Genomic DNA, 22,146 nt, shown 5'->3' with positions numbered 1-22,146 from the left:
TTGACTCTCACTGATGTTTCTTTCTCCTTCTCTGAAATCAATAAAACCATATTTAAAAACAAACAAACTTACACCACAGGGACCCAAGCAGAAAAATTGAGGCTGGGATAAACAACATCAATTCTTTAACAAAAAATGGGAGTGGGGGGAGTGTACCTATGGATTAAAAGAGATGTAAGAGATATTTCAGTTAATTGCAATATATGGGCTTAATTTGCATCTCAGTTTGAGCAAGCTGAAAAAAATGAAGAATTGTGAACACTGATTTGATATTAATGAATTAAATGTTTTAGATGACAGTGATTTTATGGATGTATATATATATATGTATAGCATGTCCCCAACAAATGTATACACAATTTAATGCTGATAGCTCAATTGATGTTTCTTTTCAGATTTAACTTATTGGAATGTATAATTATTCAAAGTGTGTATACATTTTTGGGTACACCCTGTATATTCCATGTATTTTAGCAATTACTCCTAGAATATTTACAGATGAAATCATATGTCTGGGGCCTTGGGATTTGTATTGAAATAATGTGGAACTATACAAGGAGTATTGGAAAGTGAGATATTGACCATGAGAGATCGTTGTTGAAGTGGGGTACATTGGAATTCATAATACTGTTCTTACCACTTTGGTTAAGTATGAGACTTTCTGTGGTAAAACATTACTTTTTAAAATAACTTAGCGAGTTCCTGAACCAGGTTAAAGGGTTCAAGCATCAGGAATATAGGACAGGTTAGAAATATTGACTGTATTTGCACCTTGACTCCTTGATTCTTACATGTGGATCTGTCCAAGGTAGCGGGGAAAGAGACTGGGTCCTGGGCAGAGCCAAAAAGGGTGAGCATCTGTCTCTGGTCCAGCCAAAGGTGACCATAGCAGACATATCCCCTTAGGATTTGAATTCATCCGCTAAGCTAATGTTGCAATTCCAGCTCCAAACTTTTCTTCTGGCCTTTTTTTCCCTGTAACAACAAGGCCTTCTGCAGAGACCAAACTACAACAGACACCATCAAGCCCTGTAGATGCCAGACCTGGCTGCACACCAGAATCCCTTATTAAAAATTCTGATTTCTGTCTGCCACCTGTTCACCAGATTGAGTCAGCGTGTAGGAATCTAGATTTTTACCAAGCAACTTGGGTGATTCTTCCCAGGGCCAGCCCAGGGCTGGGCCATAAACCAGCATTTGTGATCCATTCAATTGTCCATCTTACCTGCATTTCTTGTAAAGAGAGGAAAGATGTTATAAGTGACTTGTGCCTTTTTGTTCCTCACTGTCAGGTGTCAGTGCTACAAAATCAAGGCCGAGAGATGATGCTGGTAACTAGTGGAGCCGTGGCTTTCGGCAAGCAACGCTTGCGCCATGAGATCCTTCTGTCTCAGAGCGTGAGGCAGGCCCTGCACTCGGGGCAGAACCAGCTGAAGGAGATGGTGAGTGCTTCTTCCCACCCCTTGGAATGGGCCCTCAGGCCTCCCTCCCTCTCTTTCAACTACACCTTGTCTGTTGGTGTGTTCCAGGCAATTCCTGTCTTAGAAGCCCGAGCATGTGCAGCCGCGGGACAGAGTGGACTGATGGCCCTGTATGAAGCCATGTTTACCCAGTACAGCATCTGTGCTGCCCAGGTGAGAGGCTGGCCTTTGCAAGAGGGCATGGGACCCGTGAGGGTGATTCCCACGGAGCAAGAAGATCATGAGCACCAGAAGACAGTCTGGGCTTCAGCACTTGCTAATTGGGAGATCTGGAGAAACTCTTTCAATCTAACCTTTTTGTGCCTCGGTCTCTTCCTCAGAAAAATGAGGAAAATATCAGTGCCTATGTCAGAGGGTTTCTGGATGGGCTTACTGAGAACATACTACATGAAAAGCATGTAATGCAGTGTTTAATAATAAGTGTTAGCTCTGGTTGTTATACTAGTACCTCTTAGGGCTATAGCTGCTAATTCTTCTGAAGATAGATAACTTTATTTCATTGGCTTGCTTCACTTGGTAGTGGTTACATTGAAGTTTAAAAGGAATGTTGGTGGTTGGTTAGGTTTTTATTCATTCAGCAAATATTTTGGGGGTACCTGTGTGTACCAAGGAATCTGTCAAGCATTGGGGATACTGTGGTGAACAAGTCAGCTATGGTTCCAGACTCCATGGAATTTAGAAATTTTTAGTGATTACCTCTGAATGTTCTAGAACCTTCTTTCTACCTTATTTCTTTTTTACCTAAATTTCCAGAATTTTAAAAAATTATATTTTTCATCAACTAAACAACTGCACACTGAATAGAAAGATCAAAATATCACGAAACAACTGAATGGTCATTTCACAAAACAACTGAAAATAATCTAACTCCCCAGGTTACTCTCTTCAGCCTTCCTTGCTGCCTCTGACACTTAGATGGGTTATTTTACACGGTGCTGATACATGTGCATCTTTCACTGCCCATTGCTTTGTGTTCCCCTCATTTTCACAGTTGTTATTCAGGGATGTTCTGGAATTACACTAGAGTGTCCCTGGAAAAGTGAGCTGAAGCAGGAGGGTGTGGACTTGTCCACCTGTTTCCTGTGGCTGGAGACCCCACTCTCTGTCATCTTAGCTTTTGTGGGTGGTTTTTTTGTTTGTTTGTTTTTTTCCCTGTTAGCATAAATACAATGGAAATCTCAATTTCTTTCACCTTTTATTATCAGTTCTCTGCTACAATCCCATGACAGTTTTAATCTTTAATTTTTTTTTTAATATATATTTTATTGATTTTGTACAGAGAGGAAGGGAGAGAGATAGAGAGTTAGAAACATCGATGAGAGAGAATCATCGATCAGCTGCCTCTTGCACACCCCCTACTGGGGATATGCCCGCAACCAAGGTACATGCCCTTGACCAGAATCGAACCCGGGACCCTTCAGTCCCCAAGCCGACGCTCTATCCATTGAGCCAAACTGGTCTCGTCTTAATCTTTAATTTTTATAAAATGCCTGGAGCCAAATGAGGAAACTTACATCCAGGAACTGTTTTTGTTTTGTTTTGCTTTTTCCCAGGTTTGATTTTTTTTTTGTGTGTGTGTGTGTGTGTGTGTGTGTGTTTTGGTTGTTGGTTTTTTGGTGTGTGTGTGTGTGTGTGTGTGTGTGTGTGTGTGTGTGTTTAAATATATTCTTACTGATTGCAGAGAGAAACATCAATGACGAGAGAATCATTGATCAGCTGCCCCCCTGTGTGCCCTCTACTAAGGATTGAGGCCGCAACTGAGGCATGTGCTCTGACTGAAAATTGAACTGGGACCTCCTGATTCATAGGTTCACACTCAATCACTGAGCCATGCAGGCCAGGCAGTTGTTGGGTTTTTAATATGTTTTTATTGCTGTTAAAGAAGAAGGGAGAGGGAGAGAGAGATGGAAGCATCAATGAGAAACTTTAATCAGCTGCCTCTTGCATGCCTTCTACTATGAATCCTGCCTGCAACCTGGACATGTGCCCTGATGGGAATCAAACCAGCAACCTCTTGGTGCATGGGTCAACAACCACTGAGCCGCACTAGTCAGACTTTTTTTTTTCCTTTTTTTTTCTTTTTTTTTAATGAAAGTCACATTAAAAGTCAAAGTCAGTGCACAGTAACCATCGTTTCCATTAATGTTGATGTGAAGAAAGATCTCTGCCCCCTCCACTTTTCAGCAAGCATCCACCTGGGCCCCTTTCTATTGCCTTTCCCACTGATCTTACCTGCCAGAAGTCTTTGCCCTTTGTACCTTATCCTGGGGTTCCTTGTTTTTTTTACTAATCTCGTTTGAAAACCGTTTTCAGGGGCTGTGGAAATCTCCATAAGTTGTCAAGTGAAAGACTTAAACAAGTAAAGCAGCTTATTTTTCTTCATAGACGTGACACTGGTTTGCCTGCTAACAGGTTGTCCTTCTCCAGGCACATACTTTTCTCTCTCAGGGCTCTTGTCTCCTCTCTCGTGTGTTCGGTTGTTTGAGCAATAGGTGTTTTCATTGGACCTTTATACCTTCTGCTTGCCTCTCCTACATACATGTGGTTACTTTTATTGTTTGACCTTTCACCACCAGGACTAGAATCCATTGTTTGCCTTTGACTCAGACCGGTTTCCTACAGGACTAGACTGAGCTTTTCTGAAGAGGAGTTTATGATCTATCCGTACAAAAACAGGCCCTATTCCATCTTACCCAAGCCCTCAATGTTTTTGTTCTCTATCCCAGCGGCTGGTACAGGGCCTGGCATTCTGGAAGTACTCAATAAATATTCTATGGAATGAGTGAGTGAATTATTTCCCTTAGACATAACCATTTGATCTTCTTCACTTACATTTTTCTATGTCATTCAGGCTACTGTTATCTTAGTTACCATTGCCCAACCCCAGTCCAGGGCTCAGCCTTTCCCACTGCTTCAGTCCCTTCCTCTTTGACCACCTGCCTCCAACCTTCCTACTTCAGCCTGCCTTTCACCACAAGAGCCCCCTTTCTTAACCATCAGAGGGTTTTTGGTGAAACATTTTTTCATGAGCTTTAGGGTTTGTTGCCATTTAGTTTCTTGACACCATCACCATCTGCCTTTACCTCTCTTCCCTGCTGACCCTGCCGAAAACTTGATTTCAGGCAGGGAAACAGAGCTGACCACTGGCTCTCTACTCTACCTCTGAGCAGCATCCTTCCCTGAACTAAGTTACATTTAGCTTTTCTTTCAGTGTGTGACTAGAGAGTCACCTCCGCTCACCTCTCAGATTAGCCCCACATGCTCTCACAGTCTTTAAACTGCAGTAGTGGTCGGCCGCAGAGCGAGAACAGTGATGACACAACCTTATTTCCTTTTATCTCAGACACTTCCCAGCAGGGAAAACCATTCATTCATTCGCTCACCAAATGTTTCTATGTCTGAATCAGAAGCTAGGATACAAAGATATTTTAGAAGTTAATGACAGTCATTACTTTCCCCAAAAGCCCTCTAAAGTAGATACATTCATTTTTTTTTTTTTTTTTTCTGTAAATGGGTGAGATTTGGTAGTGCTCTGAGAATTAAATTACTTTTACAATAAATCCTGATCTTCTAAGTCATTCTAACTTTTTCCTCATATCTAGAATAATTGGGTAGGCATCAAAGATGTGTGTACCATTCCAATCTGTGTAGGATCGAAGAATCCCAATGTTTCACTTTTCTAGTCTTAGCATCTTTTGTAAGCTATACCTAGGAATTTCATCATTTTTCTCACCCCTGTGTTTTTCATCTATTTAAACCTTTTAGATTTTGGTGACCAATTTGGATTTCCACGATGAACAGAAGCGCCGGAACCTCAACGGGACACTTCACGAGCTCCTCCGAATGAACATCGTCCCCATTGTCAACACGAATGACGCTGTTGTCCCCCCAGCTGAGCCCAATAGTGATCTCCAGGGGGTAAATGTGGGTAAAATGCTCCGAAGGGTAGAGCATGCCAGAGACACTAACGCCACGCGATGCTGCATGCACTAACACCGGAAGTCTGGTTCTAACAAGGTGGAAATTGGGAGTGAGTGGTGTCCTGACCAGTGGGGGATAAGCTCTCCTGGAGTCAGAGGGTTTCCTTCAACGGGGTTAGGTGGGATCGCGATTGAAGCTGCTGCTGTGAGCATGGCTTGTGTATGTCAGTGGATAGAAGGGTGCATGTTTGGAAAGGGGGGTTCAGAGGGATGGTGTTTTGCAGACAGAGGAGCCTGCGGAGCCTGCTGAGTGTTTCTGTGAACTTCCTTTTGAACTGTGTGGTTCACTCACGACTTTTCACCGCATTCCAGGTTATTAGTGTCAAAGATAACGACAGCTTGGCTGCCCGGCTGGCTGTGGAAATGAAAACTGACCTCCTGATTGTTCTTTCAGATGTAGAAGGTACAAAGTAATGCCTTTTTCTTTTATCCAGCCTTTGCTGTAAATACGACGTGTGTGAGCATGGGTTTCCTCTTTCTTTGAGTCCTTCTGATCTTTTTTATGGCACATTATTTTCTGAGCCATGTGGTGTGAGGAAGGGTTTTATGGCTCAGAAGGAGGGGGAGACTGGGAGATGCAGTTTCAATGCTGAAAGATTGTCATTTTCCAGCTCTTTCATTTTGTTTTTTTATAATAGCTTTATGGAGAATTAATTCACAGACCATACCATTCACCTATTTAAAGTTTACATTCCAGTGATTTTTAGTGTCTTCATACAGTTTTTCAACCCTCACCACAATTTTAGAACATTTTTATCCCCACCACAAGAATCCCTTCCCCATTAGCAGTCACTGTTCACTTCCCCAGAGACCCTCAGCCCCACGCAACCCTCAGTCTGCACGGTCTCTGTTAAATTGCCTCTTCTGGACATTTTTTATAAATGGAACCATGCACTAATGCTGCTTTGAACCTTTATGTACAAGTGTTAGTGTGGGTGTATTTTTTATTTTACTGGATATCATAAGGTATAACTTTTTGAAAGAAGTTCCAGACTGTTTTTCAAACCATGTACATACCATTTAGCCATGCAAAACATTTCCAGAATGGTACAAAATGCACCCTTTACAATCCCACTCACAGTAGACAAGGGCTCTTGTTTCTCCATATCCACAACACTTATCTCTTGTCATCTTTTTTATTATAGCCATCCTAGTGGGTGTGGAGTGGTACATCATCTTATTTTTTATCACTTTTAGTTTTTATGTAATTCATGAGACATGATCGTTTAAATTGGAGCCACTGCAGAAAATCTAGGCTATGTGGCCAACTTGGATTATGTATTACTCCCTTCCTCCCTCCTCAGGGAGGGGCCCCTCGTGGCTCCAGTTTGACTCTCCATTCACTCTTCCACTTTGCTGAGTTGTACCCATTTACATTTTGGCCCATAAAGAACATGAGCTGTGTCAAAAATAGGCCAAATCTACAGGATCCCCAAAGCTCCCCATTATATTCCCAGGAAGTCAGAAAAGCCTGTTTAGTACCCAGCCAACCCTCCAGGCAGAATAACCTGTGCCAAGGACATGGCCCATGCTCTGATGCTGGCCAACATTCACTTACTAAGCTGGTTATATAAAGTACGCAAGGTGTGTCCTGGAGCTGTTCCTCGGGGGGGTGGACTCTCGGAATCCGCCTGGGTAGAGCAGAATCCTTGTGGATGGGTTAAGTACAGAGTAGTTGGCAGTGCCTGGGGAGGCCTTTCTTGAGGGACATTTACTTCCATTAAAACAGTATGACTGACCCTCGTTTACTTTTTTAGGCCTCTTTGACAGCCCCCCAGGGTCAGATGATGCAAAGCTCATTGACACATTTTATCCTGGAGATCAGCAGTCTGTGACATTTGGCACCAAGTCAAGAGTGGGAATGGGAGGCATGGAAGCCAAGGTAAGAATCTGGTGCCTTGCCGAATCCGGTTTGGCTCAGTGGATTGAGCGTTGGCCTGCAGACTGAAAGATCCCGGGTTCGATTCTGGTCAAGGGCATGTACCTTGGTTACGGGCACATCCCCAGTAAGGGGTGTGCAGGAGGCAGCTGATCAATGTTTCTCTCACATCGATATTTCTAGCTCTCTATTCCTCTCCCTTCTTTTCTGTAAAAAAAAAAAAAAAAAATCAATAAAATATATTAAAAATAAAATAAAGAATCTGGTGCCTTTACCACCTGTGACAGTTATAAAGCCAAAATACCATTTTATCATTTTTACTTTTATAATTCTTATGGGCTAATGTGCACATGCTAGGCACATTCACAATTACATATACACATATCTAAATATAGGCTTAATGCATATTGTGTACCTGTATTGAGTCGTTTATGTATGCTTTTTTTATTAATATTCTATATTATATAAAGGGTATTCATATTGTAAACTCCTTAAGGGCAAGGTCTGTATAGTTTTCATAATTCATAAATACTCTAATGTTATCAGCTCAAATATTTTTTTATGACATCTTACAAAAATTCTTCTCTCCCATTCATTTTTCTAAGAAGTTATGCCCTTAATGTACAGCCTCATATGTAGCAATAGTAGAGATGAGGACAAAAGCCCCATTCACAAAAGCTAAAAGTACTCAGCTTCAGACTTGGCCAGACACCCGACGGGTCACTGAGTTGAGGCTCAGTGCGTCAGATGTGGACGTGGGGAGTCCAGTATAGAGTCTTGGAGAGAGAACACCCTGAGAAGGAAGGGCAGACTGGCTCACCTTTTGGACTGGAAAGAGTGATAGGCTGGGTCTGTTTTTGGAGCTTCTGAAACAGTCCTTCATATTCTTAAATTGCTCCGCATCACATTGTATTTTAAATCTTTTGCAAATTTTAAGTGCAGGTGACATGACCCTGCAAAGGTCTGAGTCTCATCTTTGGGTCTAACCTCTCCTCTAGGTGAAAGCGGCCCTCTGGGCTTTGCAGGGTGGCACTTCGGTGGTTATTGCCAATGGAACCCACCCCAAAGTGTCTGGGCATGTCATCACAGACATCGTAGAGGGGAAGAAAGTCGGCACCTTCTTTTCCGAAGTGAAGCCTGCAGGTAAGCATTCTTCATCGAGTCCTGCGGCCGATGATCGCTAGTGACACCATGACTTAGATGGGACCACAGGCTGAGCTCTCATTCTGGGACCAGAGATCACAAAATTGATGTGCCGATGTTAGAAATAGGGTGTTTTGAACACTATTTGCAAAACGATTTTGCTTTGCTTTTGTAAAATTGATCTAACCTTCCTAATTAGGCCTCCTAATTCTCTCTAAAATCACTAACTTAAAGAATATAAGACCATTTTATCTATTATACAAATACTGTGCTAGGCCTGGGCTGGATGCCGGATACTAATAAACATGAGAGATGCCTAAGATACGGTTTGTGCTCTCACGTGTTCACAAAGGTAGACCTGCATCACAGTCTACATTCAGACACCTAGACTAGTTAGGAAATGTCAGCCAAAGTGGAATTGAATGATGGAGACATGCGTTATATTGTCTATCCCAGAAGTACAGGCAAGTTTCTTGTGTTTATGCCTGAGTTAATCTGGTATATCCTTTTGCCATTTTATTGGTCAGAGTGATCTCTGTATGTGCAATAGGCATAGCAAGATACCAAGGGTATGATCCGTGCATGTGAGGAACCTGTGCATGTGCTGAGATAGTGACAGGGAACTGCGCTGACCGTGATCTGATATTTGCAAATGTACTTGCAGGCCCTACTGTTGAGCAGCAGGGAGAAATGGCGCGATCAGGAGGACGGATGTTGGCCACTTTGGAACCAGAGCAGGTAATAACCAACCTAGCTGATAGCTCTGTTGTTTTCAGAGTGGATCATGCTGAGGTTTAGTACACAGTCAAACCTGCTATCTCCCCCTGTGTTCCTCATGTCCCCCAGAGTTATCTGGGTTTAGCAGTAAAGCCTGGCATGCTCAGAAGAGTAGATTTAAAGGAGCAGGCATGCATTCTTCTTGAATAATGTTAGTTTGTTTAATTTTCACCTTTTTTTTAGAGATCAGAGATTATCCATCATCTGGCTGATCTGTTGACGGACCATCGCGATGAGATCCTGTCAGCCAATAAGAAAGACTTGGAGGAGGCAGAGGGTAAATAACCTGGCAATTTGGAGTCAGTTTTAAGCAAGGTTTTAAGTTTTATATCATAGTCTATCTAAAGTCAAGATCGTTATAGAAGAACTTGCATATTCTGTATCCTATTTATTGAGGATTGGTGGTTAATGTTTATTTGGCTCTTTCAAACTATACACACTATTCCCACCTCCTTTCTAAGATATTCTAGCACAGCCCCCATAGGAGCTTTTTCCATTCCTTACGTGGCTATTATGGCAATTTCAAGACAAAAAGAAAAAGAAAAAGATTGAAGACCTCACCATTTTAGACATTCAGCTAACAGTTGCTAACATCCTCCTATAGCAGGACCTATACAATAAAAAACTAATATGCAAATCAACTGAACGGTGTGGAACGACCGGTTGCTATGATGCACACTGACCACCAGAGGGCAGACGCTCAATGCAGAAGCTGCCCCCTGGTGGTCAGTGTGTTTCCCACAGGGGTAGCACTGCTCAGCCAGAAGTCTGGCTCATGACTGGTGAGCACAGTGACGGCAGGAGTGGGCCTAAGTGGACATCCCCTGAGGGGTCCCGGATTGTGAGAGGGCACAGGCCAGACTGAGGGCCCACCCTCTACCCCCCAGTGCATGAATGTCATGCACCGGGCCTCTAGTTTCATAATTTTCTGTGTTGCCAAGCATTGTGCTAAGGGCTTAACAGATAGAATCTCATGTGCCCCGACCAGGAATCTAATGGTGACCTCCTGGTTCATAGATCGATGCTCAACCACTAAGCCACACTGGCTGAGCCAACAGGATCTCATTTTATCTTTGCAATATAGCACTATGAGGTAGCTGCTATTTATTATCCCGATTTTACAGAAGAAAAAATTGAAGCAGTTTTCACATGCATGAAACCATGGCCAGTGACAGATCCAGATTTAAACCCAAATGGACTGTGTCTGTAAAATAGTTGTAGAATAGTTTATGTAGCCTGTGATGAAAGACAGCTCATCTCCTAGTGTGTGGTCTGCCCAGGGCTAGCAACAGGCCCCAACAGAAATGCCCTCAAGGTGCTAATGGTAGAGGAGTGAGATGGCTGACAACTAAATGTGTAGAACCAGGTAGGCCCTCACTCTGTCTCGGCCTTTTCTTAATTCTCTGTCCTTGGCACCCTAAAATAATGGGGATTGGTTTTAATGGGATTTTTTTATTTTCTTTTGAATAAATGTGCCTTAAATTAAACATCCAAGTTAGTTTTATGCCCTTCAAAGAAACCTTGCAAGGCTCATCAACATTATTTCCATTCCTTAATACATGTTTGAGCCATTGCTTTGGAACTTTCTGTAGAGTTTACATCTGGTCTTTTGAGTTTGTGTAGTATTGGAAAGTCATAAAATAAACTCTCAGAAATGGAAATCTTTGATGACATCCTATCCATTAATTTAAAGTAAAAGAATTAAGACCCACAGAGGTTAAAGCTGTTTTTCAAAATCATGACTCGTGGTTAACATTCCAGTTATCTCTGGAAATTCACGTGACCACATGGCTTGAGAACAAAGTCCTGGGTATCCATGAGCATGGTAATCCCCCTTCACTCAGTAAGCCCATTGCAGGAAATTTATCCCAAGAAAATACTTCAAGAGGAGAAAACAGCCCTCTATGTGATGATTCTTAGAGCAGGATTACTTGTCACACTGAAAACCAGAAAAAAAACCTGTGTGTCTGATAACGTAAGTGTGGTTAAGTGCATTAACCCGTATCAACTCAAAGAAATATTCAGTAGTAATTAAATAATTTTTGTAACATGGAAAATGTACATGCATTGTAAGGTGAAAAACTAGAGTGTAACATTTAACGTGCACTATAAAACTTGGTTTTTAGCACATGGGAAAATATGAAGAAAATTCATTCATATATAGTTAAATGATATTGGTATTGTTTGGTAGAGTAATGGTTTAATTTTTTTTCTTAATATAAGGTTGGTTTCTCCCCTCTAAAAAAGAAATATTTTTATTATCTAGCTGGCTATGGCTATTAAAAAGAAAGGGAAATCTTTCATAACCTCATGCCATCACTAACCACAGTGATGATTTGTGATGTGGGATTCCTTATGGTTTTCCTGAGTATATATCATGCATGTATTTGAACATGTATGCGTATAGAGAATCACTTCATGCATACCGTTGTATTTAAATTTAAAGATTTTTTTTTTTTTAGTGGAAATTTTTTTAAATTATTTTTTTAATATATTTTATTGATTTTTTTACAGAAATGAAGAGAGAGGGATAGAGAGTTAGAAACATCGATGAGAGAGAAACATCAATCAGCTGCCTCTTGCACACCCCCCACCAGGGATGTACCCACAACTAAGGTACATGCCCTTGACCGGAATCAAACCTGGGACCTTTCAGTCTGCAGGCCGAGGCTCTATCCACTGAGCCAAACCGGTTTCGGCCTAAATTTAAAGAAAATTTTACTTGTTAACTTAAAATTCTATTTAAGTTTTTATTTTAAAAGAAAACATCTTCATTGCTTCTAATCATTTCTTATAAAAGATTAAAATAATGCAAAAACATAGACAGTGTTCACCACTGTTTTTGATACCTTCCAGACTTAGAAACATGTCATGTTTGATCAATAGGATCCTACCATACATACTGTTTTGTAGTTTTCCTTTTCCACAAACTATATTCTCCCTATCATTTAATATAGCTATTATGTTAACTGCATGGTAGCCCACTGCCTGATTTTATAGGTGGAGCCCAGTTTCCCACTCTTATAAAAATGCCGTGATAAGTATCCTCCTTACACACAAGTTCACTCATGCAAATGATAAGCTTCTGGAGCTGAACTTGCACACAAGGTATAGGTTTACATACTTTTATATGGTGAACTATTCCCCCTCCGAAAAGCTGTGTCAGTGGCATGTCCTTGTTTTCTTGAGAGCCCCTTAATTCCATGTCTGTCCGAAGACAGCACCACACGTCCAGCAGGACAGTTGCTGCTGCCCAGGTCTCCTCCTTTATCGTGCATTTTCACACCCCCAGGGAGACTCGCACCTCCTCTGCTGAAACGACTGAGCCTCTCCACGTCCAAGCTGAACAGCCTGGCCATCGGTCTGCGGCAGATCGCAGCCTCCTCCCAGGACAGCGTGGGGCGAGTTTTGCGCCGCATCCGAGTTGCCAAAAACTTGGAACTAGAACAAGTGACTGTCCCAATCGGAGTCCTATTGGTCATCTTTGAATCTCGCCCTGACTGTCTACCCCAGGTATGTGACTAATGCTGAGATAAATCTCCCAAAGATTATTTTTTTTTTAAGTAAGAACGATTTATCTTCCCCCACCAAAAAATAAAATTTTTAAAAAAATATTTTTTATTGATTTCAGAGAGGAAAGGAGAGGGAAAGAGAGACAGAAACATCAATGATGAGAGAGAATCATTGATTGGCTGCCTCCTGCACTCCCCCAACTGGGGATCGAGCCCACAACTAGGCATTGCCCTTGGTTGGAATTGAACCTTGGGACCCTTCAGTCCGCAGACCAATGCTCTATCCACTGAGACTTTATTCTCATGTTGTTCTTAAGGTAATTTATGTTGCTTGTTTTTCCAATAATTCTAAAGGAGGTATTTATGTGTGCATTTTACAGTTGAAGAAACTGAAGTTTATAGAAGGTAATAGTATTGTGAAACTTATTAATGTGGATCTGGGCCTTAAACCCAGATGAATCTCCCTTACCACAGGAGCCTACTTCCAAGTATCTTAGCTCATTAGGCACTTTGTTCCTCACCCCAGAGTCCCTGCTACCCTCCTCGCAGGTCCTTCATCTTATAGTCCATGCAAAAAAAGGGCCCTTTGTTATCAGTGTCTCAGATGGCTTCCTGAAGGTACATCTTAGAAAAAGAATGTCTAACCCTAGCTGGTTTGGCTCATTGGGTAGAGCATCAGCCTGCGGATGTAGTATTATGAAGTATTGACACTACACTCTTTTCCCTTTGGCTCACTGCTCTCCCCTTTGACCTGCAGGTGGCAGCCTTGGCTATTGCAAGTGGTAATGGCTTGTTACTCAAAGGGGGGAAGGAGGCTGCACACAGCAACCGGATTCTTCATGTCCTGACCCAGGAGGCACTCTCGATCCACGGAGTCAAGGAGGCCGTACAGCTGGTAGGGCCCTGAGAATGAGCCGGGTCGGGTCCAGAGGAGCCTGGTCAGGTCTTTGGGTATTGGAAGCAGAGCTTAGGCCATGTGCGTCTGAGTCACTTCCATGGGCAGGCTTAATTGAAGTGGCAGCAGGGCCCGAGTGTCTGCTGACATTGGACAGTGCCCGGTGGGTCTTCGGTGGCTTTGGGAGGATACTCTCGCATAGCTGTGTCCCGGCACCATTGACTTTGTGAGAATGCCTATCAGCACCAGAGTGTGAGGCCTGGGTTCTGCACACTGGCAGTCATTTAGGCCAAGTCAGATGAGATCAATTTTTATGAAAGCTTATCATAAACCATCATGGGAGCGTGTAAATGTGAGGTCATGCTGTTATTATTATTGTTGTTGTTATTTTAACCATTGTCTTATACTCCTCAATTGTCAAGTAGAATTTCTGAACTAGATAGTAAGAGTTGCAATTTATTGAACACCTGCTATGGGCAAGGCACTTTCTTCTCTCTCTCTCAATCCTCTCAACAACCCTATGAGAAAAATATTGATTTTAGTCCCATTTTATATATAGAAAAAAAATAGGCACAGAGGTTAAGTAACTCACACCAAGTCACACAGTCTGTAGTGGTTTAGATTTGGACTAAGGCTGGCTCCGGGTCCTTCCTGTTCCATCGAGGCTACTCACTCCCACAGCGCAGGATTCTTTGGGCTGCTGGGCGAGGGTCTTCAAAACTGCTGCATCACATGCTCACTGATGAGTCTGGGTTTTTCTCATGGCAACAGAGCAGTGGATTCAAATCCCAGCTCTGCCACCTCCTAGCTTAATTCAGAGGCTTCTGCTTCCCTCCTTCCTATTGATGTGCAACATAGATGCAGTAAGTATACAGATCCTATGTGATTTTGACCATATGTACATGCACATACATAACACCTGCCATATCAAGATACAGGACATTTCCCAGAGGCTCCCAGGTGCCCTTTCCTGCCAGTATGCCCCCACCACCAGGTAACTGCTTTTTACTTCTTTCATGTTCAGTTTCTTTTGCCTGTTCTTGAACTTCATATAAATGGAATCACACAATGCACTCTTTCCTGTTGTATTTCTTTTGTTCACTGTGATGTCCGTGAGCTTCATCCACATTGTTGCACCTAAGCAGTAGTCTTCTCTGTCACTATCGTGTAGTATTCCATTTACATGCATACACTAGTTTGTCCTTTCTTCTGTTGACGAACATTTGGGTTGCTTCCAGCTTTGGACTATGCAGATTAAAGTTGCTGTGAGCATTTTTGTAAACATATTTGTATTTCTCTTAAAAGTAACGTGACCATGTAGGGGACAATAAAAAATAAAGAAGATAAAATGATGCCTTCAATGTCAGTGTCCTAACATAAGCACTGTCATTAGCCCCGCCAGCATCCGAGAGTTGAGGTTGTCAGCAGAAGCCATGAAGAACCAGACTCCCTAGCAAGACCCAGCTTGTCACTAAGGCTGTGTTTAGAGAATGACCAGGGCTGACACTTTCTCTTGTGACCCTCATCACATGGCATAATCTGTGCCTCCTCTAATTGCAGAGATGGCACTTTTACCTCTCCTGGCATTTAAAAAGTTATCTGCCCAGTGTATGGCTGCTTGTGTCCTAACCCCCTCTTTCCCACTAGATTCTGAGCTGCTGGAGGCAGGGACCAGGTCATGCCCAGCAAAGCACTTAGTGTGCAGAGTTTGGTGAGCATTTGCAGGACAGCACTGATTCCCATGATCAGGGACTAGTCTTTTCTCACAGTGCCTGGTTAGTGCTCAGGAGGTGCAGGCACATGACTGTAACGGGGATGTTGCCACTTCTGTATTTCATGGGGTTAGAAGACGCCCTCTTTATCCTTTTATTCTCTGCCTCTTCAGGTGAATACCAGAGAAGAAGTGGAAGATCTTTGCCGACTAGACAAACTGATAGATCTGATCATTCCACGCGGCTCTTCCCAGCTGGTCCGAGATATCCAGAAGGCCGCCAAGGGGATCCCCGTGATGGGGCACAGCGAAGGGATCTGCCACATGTATGTGGACTCAGAGGCCAGTGTCGATAAAGCCTCCAGACTGGGTGAGCTGGACAGGGTCCCCTGTTCCACAGGCAAAACATTTGTCAGATCCATCCTAGTGGCTCTGAATCATGTTAATGGAAGCAACTCTGTTTTCTTTCTTTAGTCAGAGACTCTAAATGTGAATATCCAGCTGCCTGTAACGCTTTGGAGACTCTGTTGATCCACCGAGACCTGCTGAGAACACCCCTGTTTGACCAGATCATTGACATGCTGCGTGTGGAACAGGTAAGACAAGCCCACAGGATCGCACCACTTCCTGCCTCTCCCGTGGAGACTGAGAGCCTGTGGGACTAGACCAGGAGCATCTCCACACAGTGAGGCCGTTCCAGAGGCAGTGTTTTTGAGCATCTGCTATGTACAAAGCTCTGTGCTCAGGAGCAGAGAGGAGTAAGAGGAAGACAGGACCCTGTCTTCTGACAGCCCAGGGGGTGGGAGAATCACACACACAAATGGCTTCATTCCCGAGTGGAAAGTGTTAAGTGCTAGGAGGGATTAGCGAGAAGACAGACCGCATGGCAGCCCGTTGAATGGACTGTGTCTGGCAACATTTATTCAGGCGGCATAGTTTAAAGTTTGTGAATCTGAACACATTCCTGTTTGGATTCGGTTTGAAAAGATTGTGCGGAAATGTTCTCAAACCAAAATGTATTGCATCCGCCCCTCCACAAATGTCTTCAATTACCAGTACTAACCTACTTAATACAGTGGTATTGGGAATCAACAATTTGTGTAATATCCTCTTTTTCTGAGATTATTTTATTAAGGTTATAAACAATCAATACCAGTAAGTTTCCAACATAAACATATGCTCCATCTTACATTCCTATTGCAAGGAAATAGATGCTCCCCAGACAAAAACGGACAGCCCTAAGTTTTCCGTCAGAAGTATCGATGCCCTGGCAGAGTTCTGTGCAGCAGCTGGGGGAGTGACTGCTAGCCTTGGTCGCTTTGACCTGCAGCACGTTTTTCTTCCCGCCCATCCTTTCCTGGAAAAGAGGCTCCAGTCAGCTATAAGTATGGCACGGACCTACTGAGAGCCTGAGAGCATTGTTTGAAAATGCACCTCACAAATTAAAAGGGAGTTAGGGCACATGCTCACTCATGCTGGGGTTCCTTCACGCGAGTGGCCTCTGATCGGGCCGGCTGCTGGTCTAGAAGAGGTGTGAGCTTGCTCTCATGTGGGTTTCTGTTGCTGCCCCTGCACTTCCTCTGTTCCAGGTGAAAATTCACGCAGGCCCCAAGTTCGCCTCCTATCTGACCTTCAGCCCCTCAGAAGTGAAGTCCCTCCGAACTGAGTACGGGGACCTGGAGCTGTGCATCGAGGTGGTGGACAGCGTCCAGGAGGCCATCGACCACATCCACAAGTACGGCAGCTCCCACACCGAGGTCATCGTCACGGAGAACGGTCAGTGCCCGAGGCTGCAGCGGAGGCGCCTGCGCTCTGCCTTCGTCTCCTCGTGGTTCTCCTCTCCGCGCCTCCTGGCCTGTAGGAGACGTAACCGAGCAAACTGATGAGATGCTGGCTGTCGGTTGCATTTGCTGCTTTGCTGAGTGCTCTCACATCTGTTACCTCATGATAGAGTGATGGTGGCCCCGTAGGAGGAGGCAGAAAAGAGACTATTAGCTCCACTGTAAAGATGACTCCTGCATCACAGGCGCTACCATTTAATCCACACAACAGTCTTTCCAGGTTATTAGAATAAACCCATTTTATGGCTGAAGAAACCAAGGTTCAGGAGAGTAAGGGCAGAACCAATGCCACAGTCATCCATTCGCTCTACAGATGTGTATTGCAGAACATGCGTGGGTGTCAGGCCCAGTGATTAAGAAAGCCAGAGTGCCCCCCCACCCCCTCAGGGAATTTACAGTTCACTCAGGGAATCACAACAGCACTAATAGTAACAGCTAACATTTATAGAGTACCTACTATGTGCTAGACTGTGATGAGTGCTTTGTGGATGTCAGTTCATCTTATTCTCTCCACACACTGTGAGCTAGGTCATTGTCAATCCCTGTTTTACTTAGGCACAGAGAGGTTTAGAAACCTGCCCAAGGTCATCCAGCTAGTGCATGTGAACTTAGACTTCAGACTTAAAGACTGGGTCCACAGCCTCTAAATAAACAGTGTAGCAGCGAGGGGACCTCTGCAGTAGGAGCTCCCAAGCAGCTACTCTTCCCACAGCAGTCACTGATGAGGCCGGTCTGCCTTCTTCCTCTTTGGGTTTTCCACAAATCGATGTTTAACACACGGGAAGCCCCTTGGTGCCTGGACCCTGCCCCGGGCAGTCCCAGGTGAGGGCTAGAAGCAGGGTGTTCTCTGCAGATCATCCTAACTCAGTTTCTCTTTTTGCCGCAGAGAAAACAGCAGAGTTCTTCCTGCAGCACGTTGACAGTGCCTGCGTGTTCTGGAACGCCAGCACCCGCTTCTCTGATGGCTACCGCTTCGGGCTGGGTAAGGACTCCGGGCGTGGAGAAAGGACCGCGGTGTGGTTGAAGGAGCATGATGAGGGTGGAGGAGACGGCTCACCTCTGTGGTTACATGCTTGGTCAAGATAAGAGACAGAGTTGTGAGAGGGTGGATACAGAGTTGTGAGAGAAAATCGTAGCTGATAAAGTCCTGTGCTCTGGGTGTTCCACTTATTAAGAAGGTAGGTATTTGTATTTTCTTTTTCATAGGTGGGGAAACTGAGGTTCAAGGAAGTGAAGTAACTTGCACAAAGTCACACAGCTGGCATTCAAACCCAGGCTTGTGCAAGCCCAAAGCCCCGCCGTTCCCACGCAGTGCAGGCAGACCACAGCCTGTCTCCAGGCACAGGTGGTAACAGGGGTCTTTGCCAGTCCCTTGAGAGCACTGCTACTGCAGGCTTACTCTGTAGAGAGACACAGCCAGGTTGCCTCGGAGCTAGGAATTCCCCATGGGGCAGGGCAGAGGTGTTAGTGACTATGCTGGGCTTATGTGTTAGCATCGGAAACAGACAGGTTAGCCTGGGGTGCAAGGTTTACTTCTAAAAGCTTCTGAAACACACCCTTCTCCCCTTCCATCTTTCACCCAAGCATGACTCAGTGGTTAAACATTGACCTATGAACCAGGAGGTCATGAGTTCGATTCTCGGTCAAGGTATGTGCTCAACTTGCAAGCTCCATCCCCAATTTGGGGGTTGGGAGAGCATGCAGGAGGCAGCCAATCAATGATTCTCTCTCATTATTGATGTTTCTATCTCCCTCTCCCTCTCTGAAATCAATAAAAATATATTAAAAATAATAATAAAATCTTCATCCCCAGTAGTCAGGGGTGCCATTATACAAAGCTTTAATGAGGCAATTATGACAAATCGGAGAAGTAGTTTAAGCATTTGAAACATTGTAATCCCTCTGAACTTTTGAATAGATGATCTGCATAGAGACAAATAGTTGTCACTGAATTGTTAAAAGTTATAAAGGGAATTTTACTCAGTTATTCTTAGTCATTAAACAAGAATGACTTATTTTTAGTTCCCTGTCTCCATTGTGTTGGGGTTTTGATTTAATACCACATCACTTCCACTGAGTTTTGCATTCTGTGGCCTTGAAGAAGAAATAGCAGCATACATTTGAGGGCTGAGGAGCCCAGCTCTGAAGCGAAAGTCAAGATGCAGGGAAAGCAAGGGATCCCTCCATCCTCTTTCAGTCCCTGGCTCAGAGCAGAAGCTCAGGGTCTGTTTGAGTCAAATGCGCTAGTAACACTGACAGATAATACTTATTGGGCTTTTACTGTATCCCCAGCACTGTGTTAATGTATCACATGCAGTAGCTCCCTTAGATCTCCATAATGGATCAATTATTTTATTCATTTTTTTAATGACAAAAATCAAAGCACGAAAGATGACCGAGGCAACACGTCCAGAGTCACGTGGTCTCTACATTAGTTAACAGAATTGGAATGTGGTGCTCACAGGCTCCTTGCCAATCACACCCCAAGCTCATCTCCACTCGGTCTCCTCACTCCACTCTGCCTGCAGCACCTGTACCCGCCCCTCCCTGGCTGGCTCCTCATCTCCCTGCCCAGTGTGGGCCCCACCCACCCACATAGTTGTCACAGGAGTTCTTGGCTGCCTTGTCCACAAGAACATAAGCTGCCCCACAAAAACGGACTGTACCAGTTACCACCTCATCCCCAGGGCCAGTACGTGTTCAGTGCAGTTGTGATGGACATGGGACCCTGCTTCCCCCGCGGGAGGTGCAGAACACTGAGCCAGACCCAGGAAGACTCCTGATGGCCACATCTGAGCCAGGAGCGAGAGTGCGAGATGAGCAACCCCTTTTATGTATTCAGTTTAGTGCTAAGAATTTGGGGGGATCTTGAGAACTTATCCCTTTCTGGGATTTGAGGAATATTTAGGGAGATGAAACCTCCATACTAAACATTGTTATATAACTCAGAAAATGCCCCATTGTCAAATTACGGTGCGCAGTCCACACACTGAACAGATAGCAGAGAGAGCACGTCTGGTAAAGCACAATCGAGCCCACACGCTGGGTTTCCTGAGGAGGAGGAGGAGAAGGAGGCTCGGCGTGATGTACAGCGACCAGAGACACGTGGGGACAGCGAAACTCAAGCTGGCCGGCAGGATGGGCAGGGGAGGGCGAGGGGCTGGTGAGCAGACAGGAAGCAGAGGCGGGAAACACCACACCCTCATCCGTGCTTCTTTGCAGGAGCTGAAGTGGGAATCAGTACCTCGCGAATCCACGCTCGGGGACCCGTAGGACTTGAGGGACTACTTACAACTAAGTGGCTGCTGCGAGGGCAGGACCACGTGGTCTCGGATTTCTCAGAGCACGGAACTTTGAAGTATCTTCACGAGAACCTCCCTGTTCCTCAGAGCAACACCAACTGAAAGCCGCAGAGGAGAGCGGTGTTCCGAGAGGTCCTCACGGGTGAGCTCGCTGCAGGACCTGGGCTGAGCCGGTCCAGCTCCCACGCCCTGAAGGCCTTCCTGCTGTGGGCTTGTTTGGGCAGCATTGGTCTTGGCTAATGGCACAATCCAGCTCACCGTTTTCTTTTTTATTTTTTTTAGAAAGTAATTATTATGGCCCTAGCTGGTTTGGCTCAGTGGATAGAGCGTTGGCCTGCAGACTGAAGGGTCCCAGGTTCAATTCCAGCCAAGGGCACATGCCCAGGTTGTGGACTCAATCCCCAGTAGGGGGCGTGCAGGAGGCAACCAATCAATGAGTCTCATCATTGATGTTTCTATCTTTCCTTCCTCTCTGAAATCAATAAATATATTTTTTAAAAGACAATAATTATTATGGATAGGGACTTTGCTTAATTGCTCCAAATAGGGACTTTGCTTTTCATGGTCCAGTTTTCTTCAGTGATAGAAACAAAGATAAGGTGTCCGAGGCGGAGGCAATGGGAAAATCATGGCCGCTTCTCCCCTTTTTATTGCCTCAGTGAGGTAGAGTCTCCCTTGGCATTTGGTTGGTACCAGAGCCATACCTAATACATGTTTCCACGTTTCTTTCACACTCATAGTCATCTTCAAAAAGGAAAGGTCTGGAACTTAGATGAGGGGCACCATTCTCATCAAAAACAATCACCAAAATGGGCCAGTCATTTCCGCTGGGAGGTTGATCTGTATTTATTTGTGGAGAAACTATAAGCATTCCGGACGCTCGCAGCCTCTCCGGCCCAGGAGACTGACAGCACTTGTGATGCGGTTGGAACCTGGAGCACAGACAGGAGGTGTAGGATCAGGGTGAAGTAGTATCTGACAATTATGCTTGAAATTTTTATAGGGATTTTTGTCATCCTATCCTTTCCCTCTGAAATAAAATTAGAGGTTTATTTTAATACTTTGGATTCTTCCCCCTTTTTGAGAAATAAAGTTCTTATGAAAAGCCTGTGTGCCAGATTAACGTTTTCTCCCTCATTGGCTATTCCCCTCCCTCCCGTTCCCGGTCCGGCGGCCTCACGGCCTCACTCTTGCACACTGTCTCCCTGGGAGCTGGTTGGGAGGCAGCCGGACCCTCCGCCTCGACTGCACTAGTGCAGGCAGCCCGGCAGGTGCCAGGACTCCAGACTAGAGGCGGGAGAGGAGAATGCGAGGACTTGAAGGAATAAAAGCATGGTGATGGTCTGAAGTTGGTGTGTATGACACAAGCATGCCACCATTGTGCAGGTCCACACAGTGTCCACCTGGGTGGCCAGGGCCCCAGCTGACCACCTCACCTCAGGGTCACCTGTTTCATTGGCAGCTCTCACCCCTCACCCTCCTCCCAGCTCCTGTTCTTGGGGTCCCTGGAGTCTACAGCTGAAAGATTTCTGGTCTCATGGAGGCACTTAACAAAAAAAATAGCCATCACTTACATGCTGCTGCTTATCCTCGGAGGATGTTTGATGAATCCTCAATGGTGTCAT

The 22,146-nt window shown here is 44.6% G+C and overlaps 1 protein-coding gene across 3 annotated transcripts in view; it reads left to right on the top strand.

Annotated features, from left to right (window-relative positions):
* ALDH18A1 (aldehyde dehydrogenase 18 family member A1) overlaps positions 1-21,581 on the top strand; it is a 36,059-nt gene extending 14,478 nt beyond the window's left edge. Inside the window, exons 4-19 of one of the 3 annotated variants that reach the window (XM_084903515.1) lie at positions 1,293-1,442; positions 1,530-1,634; positions 5,247-5,399; positions 5,774-5,864; positions 7,219-7,343; positions 8,339-8,483; positions 9,148-9,221; positions 9,444-9,537; positions 12,553-12,773; positions 13,530-13,667; positions 15,553-15,748; positions 15,853-15,974; positions 16,968-17,154; positions 18,106-18,201; positions 20,442-20,663; positions 21,262-21,581. In XM_084903515.1, coding sequence (XP_084759641.1) covers positions 1,293-1,442; positions 1,530-1,634; positions 5,247-5,399; positions 5,774-5,864; positions 7,219-7,343; positions 8,339-8,483; positions 9,148-9,221; positions 9,444-9,537; positions 12,553-12,773; positions 13,530-13,667; positions 15,553-15,748; positions 15,853-15,974; positions 16,968-17,154; positions 18,106-18,201; positions 20,442-20,623 — 2,079 coding nt within the window. In that variant the 3' untranslated portion in view covers positions 20,624-20,663; positions 21,262-21,581. Of the gene's footprint in view, positions 1-1,292; positions 1,443-1,529; positions 1,635-5,246; positions 5,406-5,773; positions 5,865-7,218; positions 7,344-8,338; positions 8,484-9,147; positions 9,222-9,443; positions 9,538-12,552; positions 12,774-13,529; positions 13,668-15,552; positions 15,749-15,852; positions 15,975-16,967; positions 17,155-18,105; positions 18,202-20,441 lie in introns of all 3 variants that reach the window. The other 2 variants (XM_084903514.1, XM_084903513.1) reach the window with 2 other exon arrangements.
* The last annotated feature ends 565 nt before the right edge of the window (positions 21,582-22,146 follow it).

Source organism: Pipistrellus hanaki, assembly GCF_964339955.1.
Source record: "Pipistrellus hanaki genome assembly, chromosome: 14".
NCBI classification, from domain to species: Eukaryota; Metazoa; Chordata; class Mammalia; order Chiroptera; family Vespertilionidae; genus Pipistrellus; species Pipistrellus hanaki.
The sequence above is the reverse complement of the archived record's forward strand: the minus strand, read 5'-3'. Positions and strand labels throughout refer to the sequence as shown.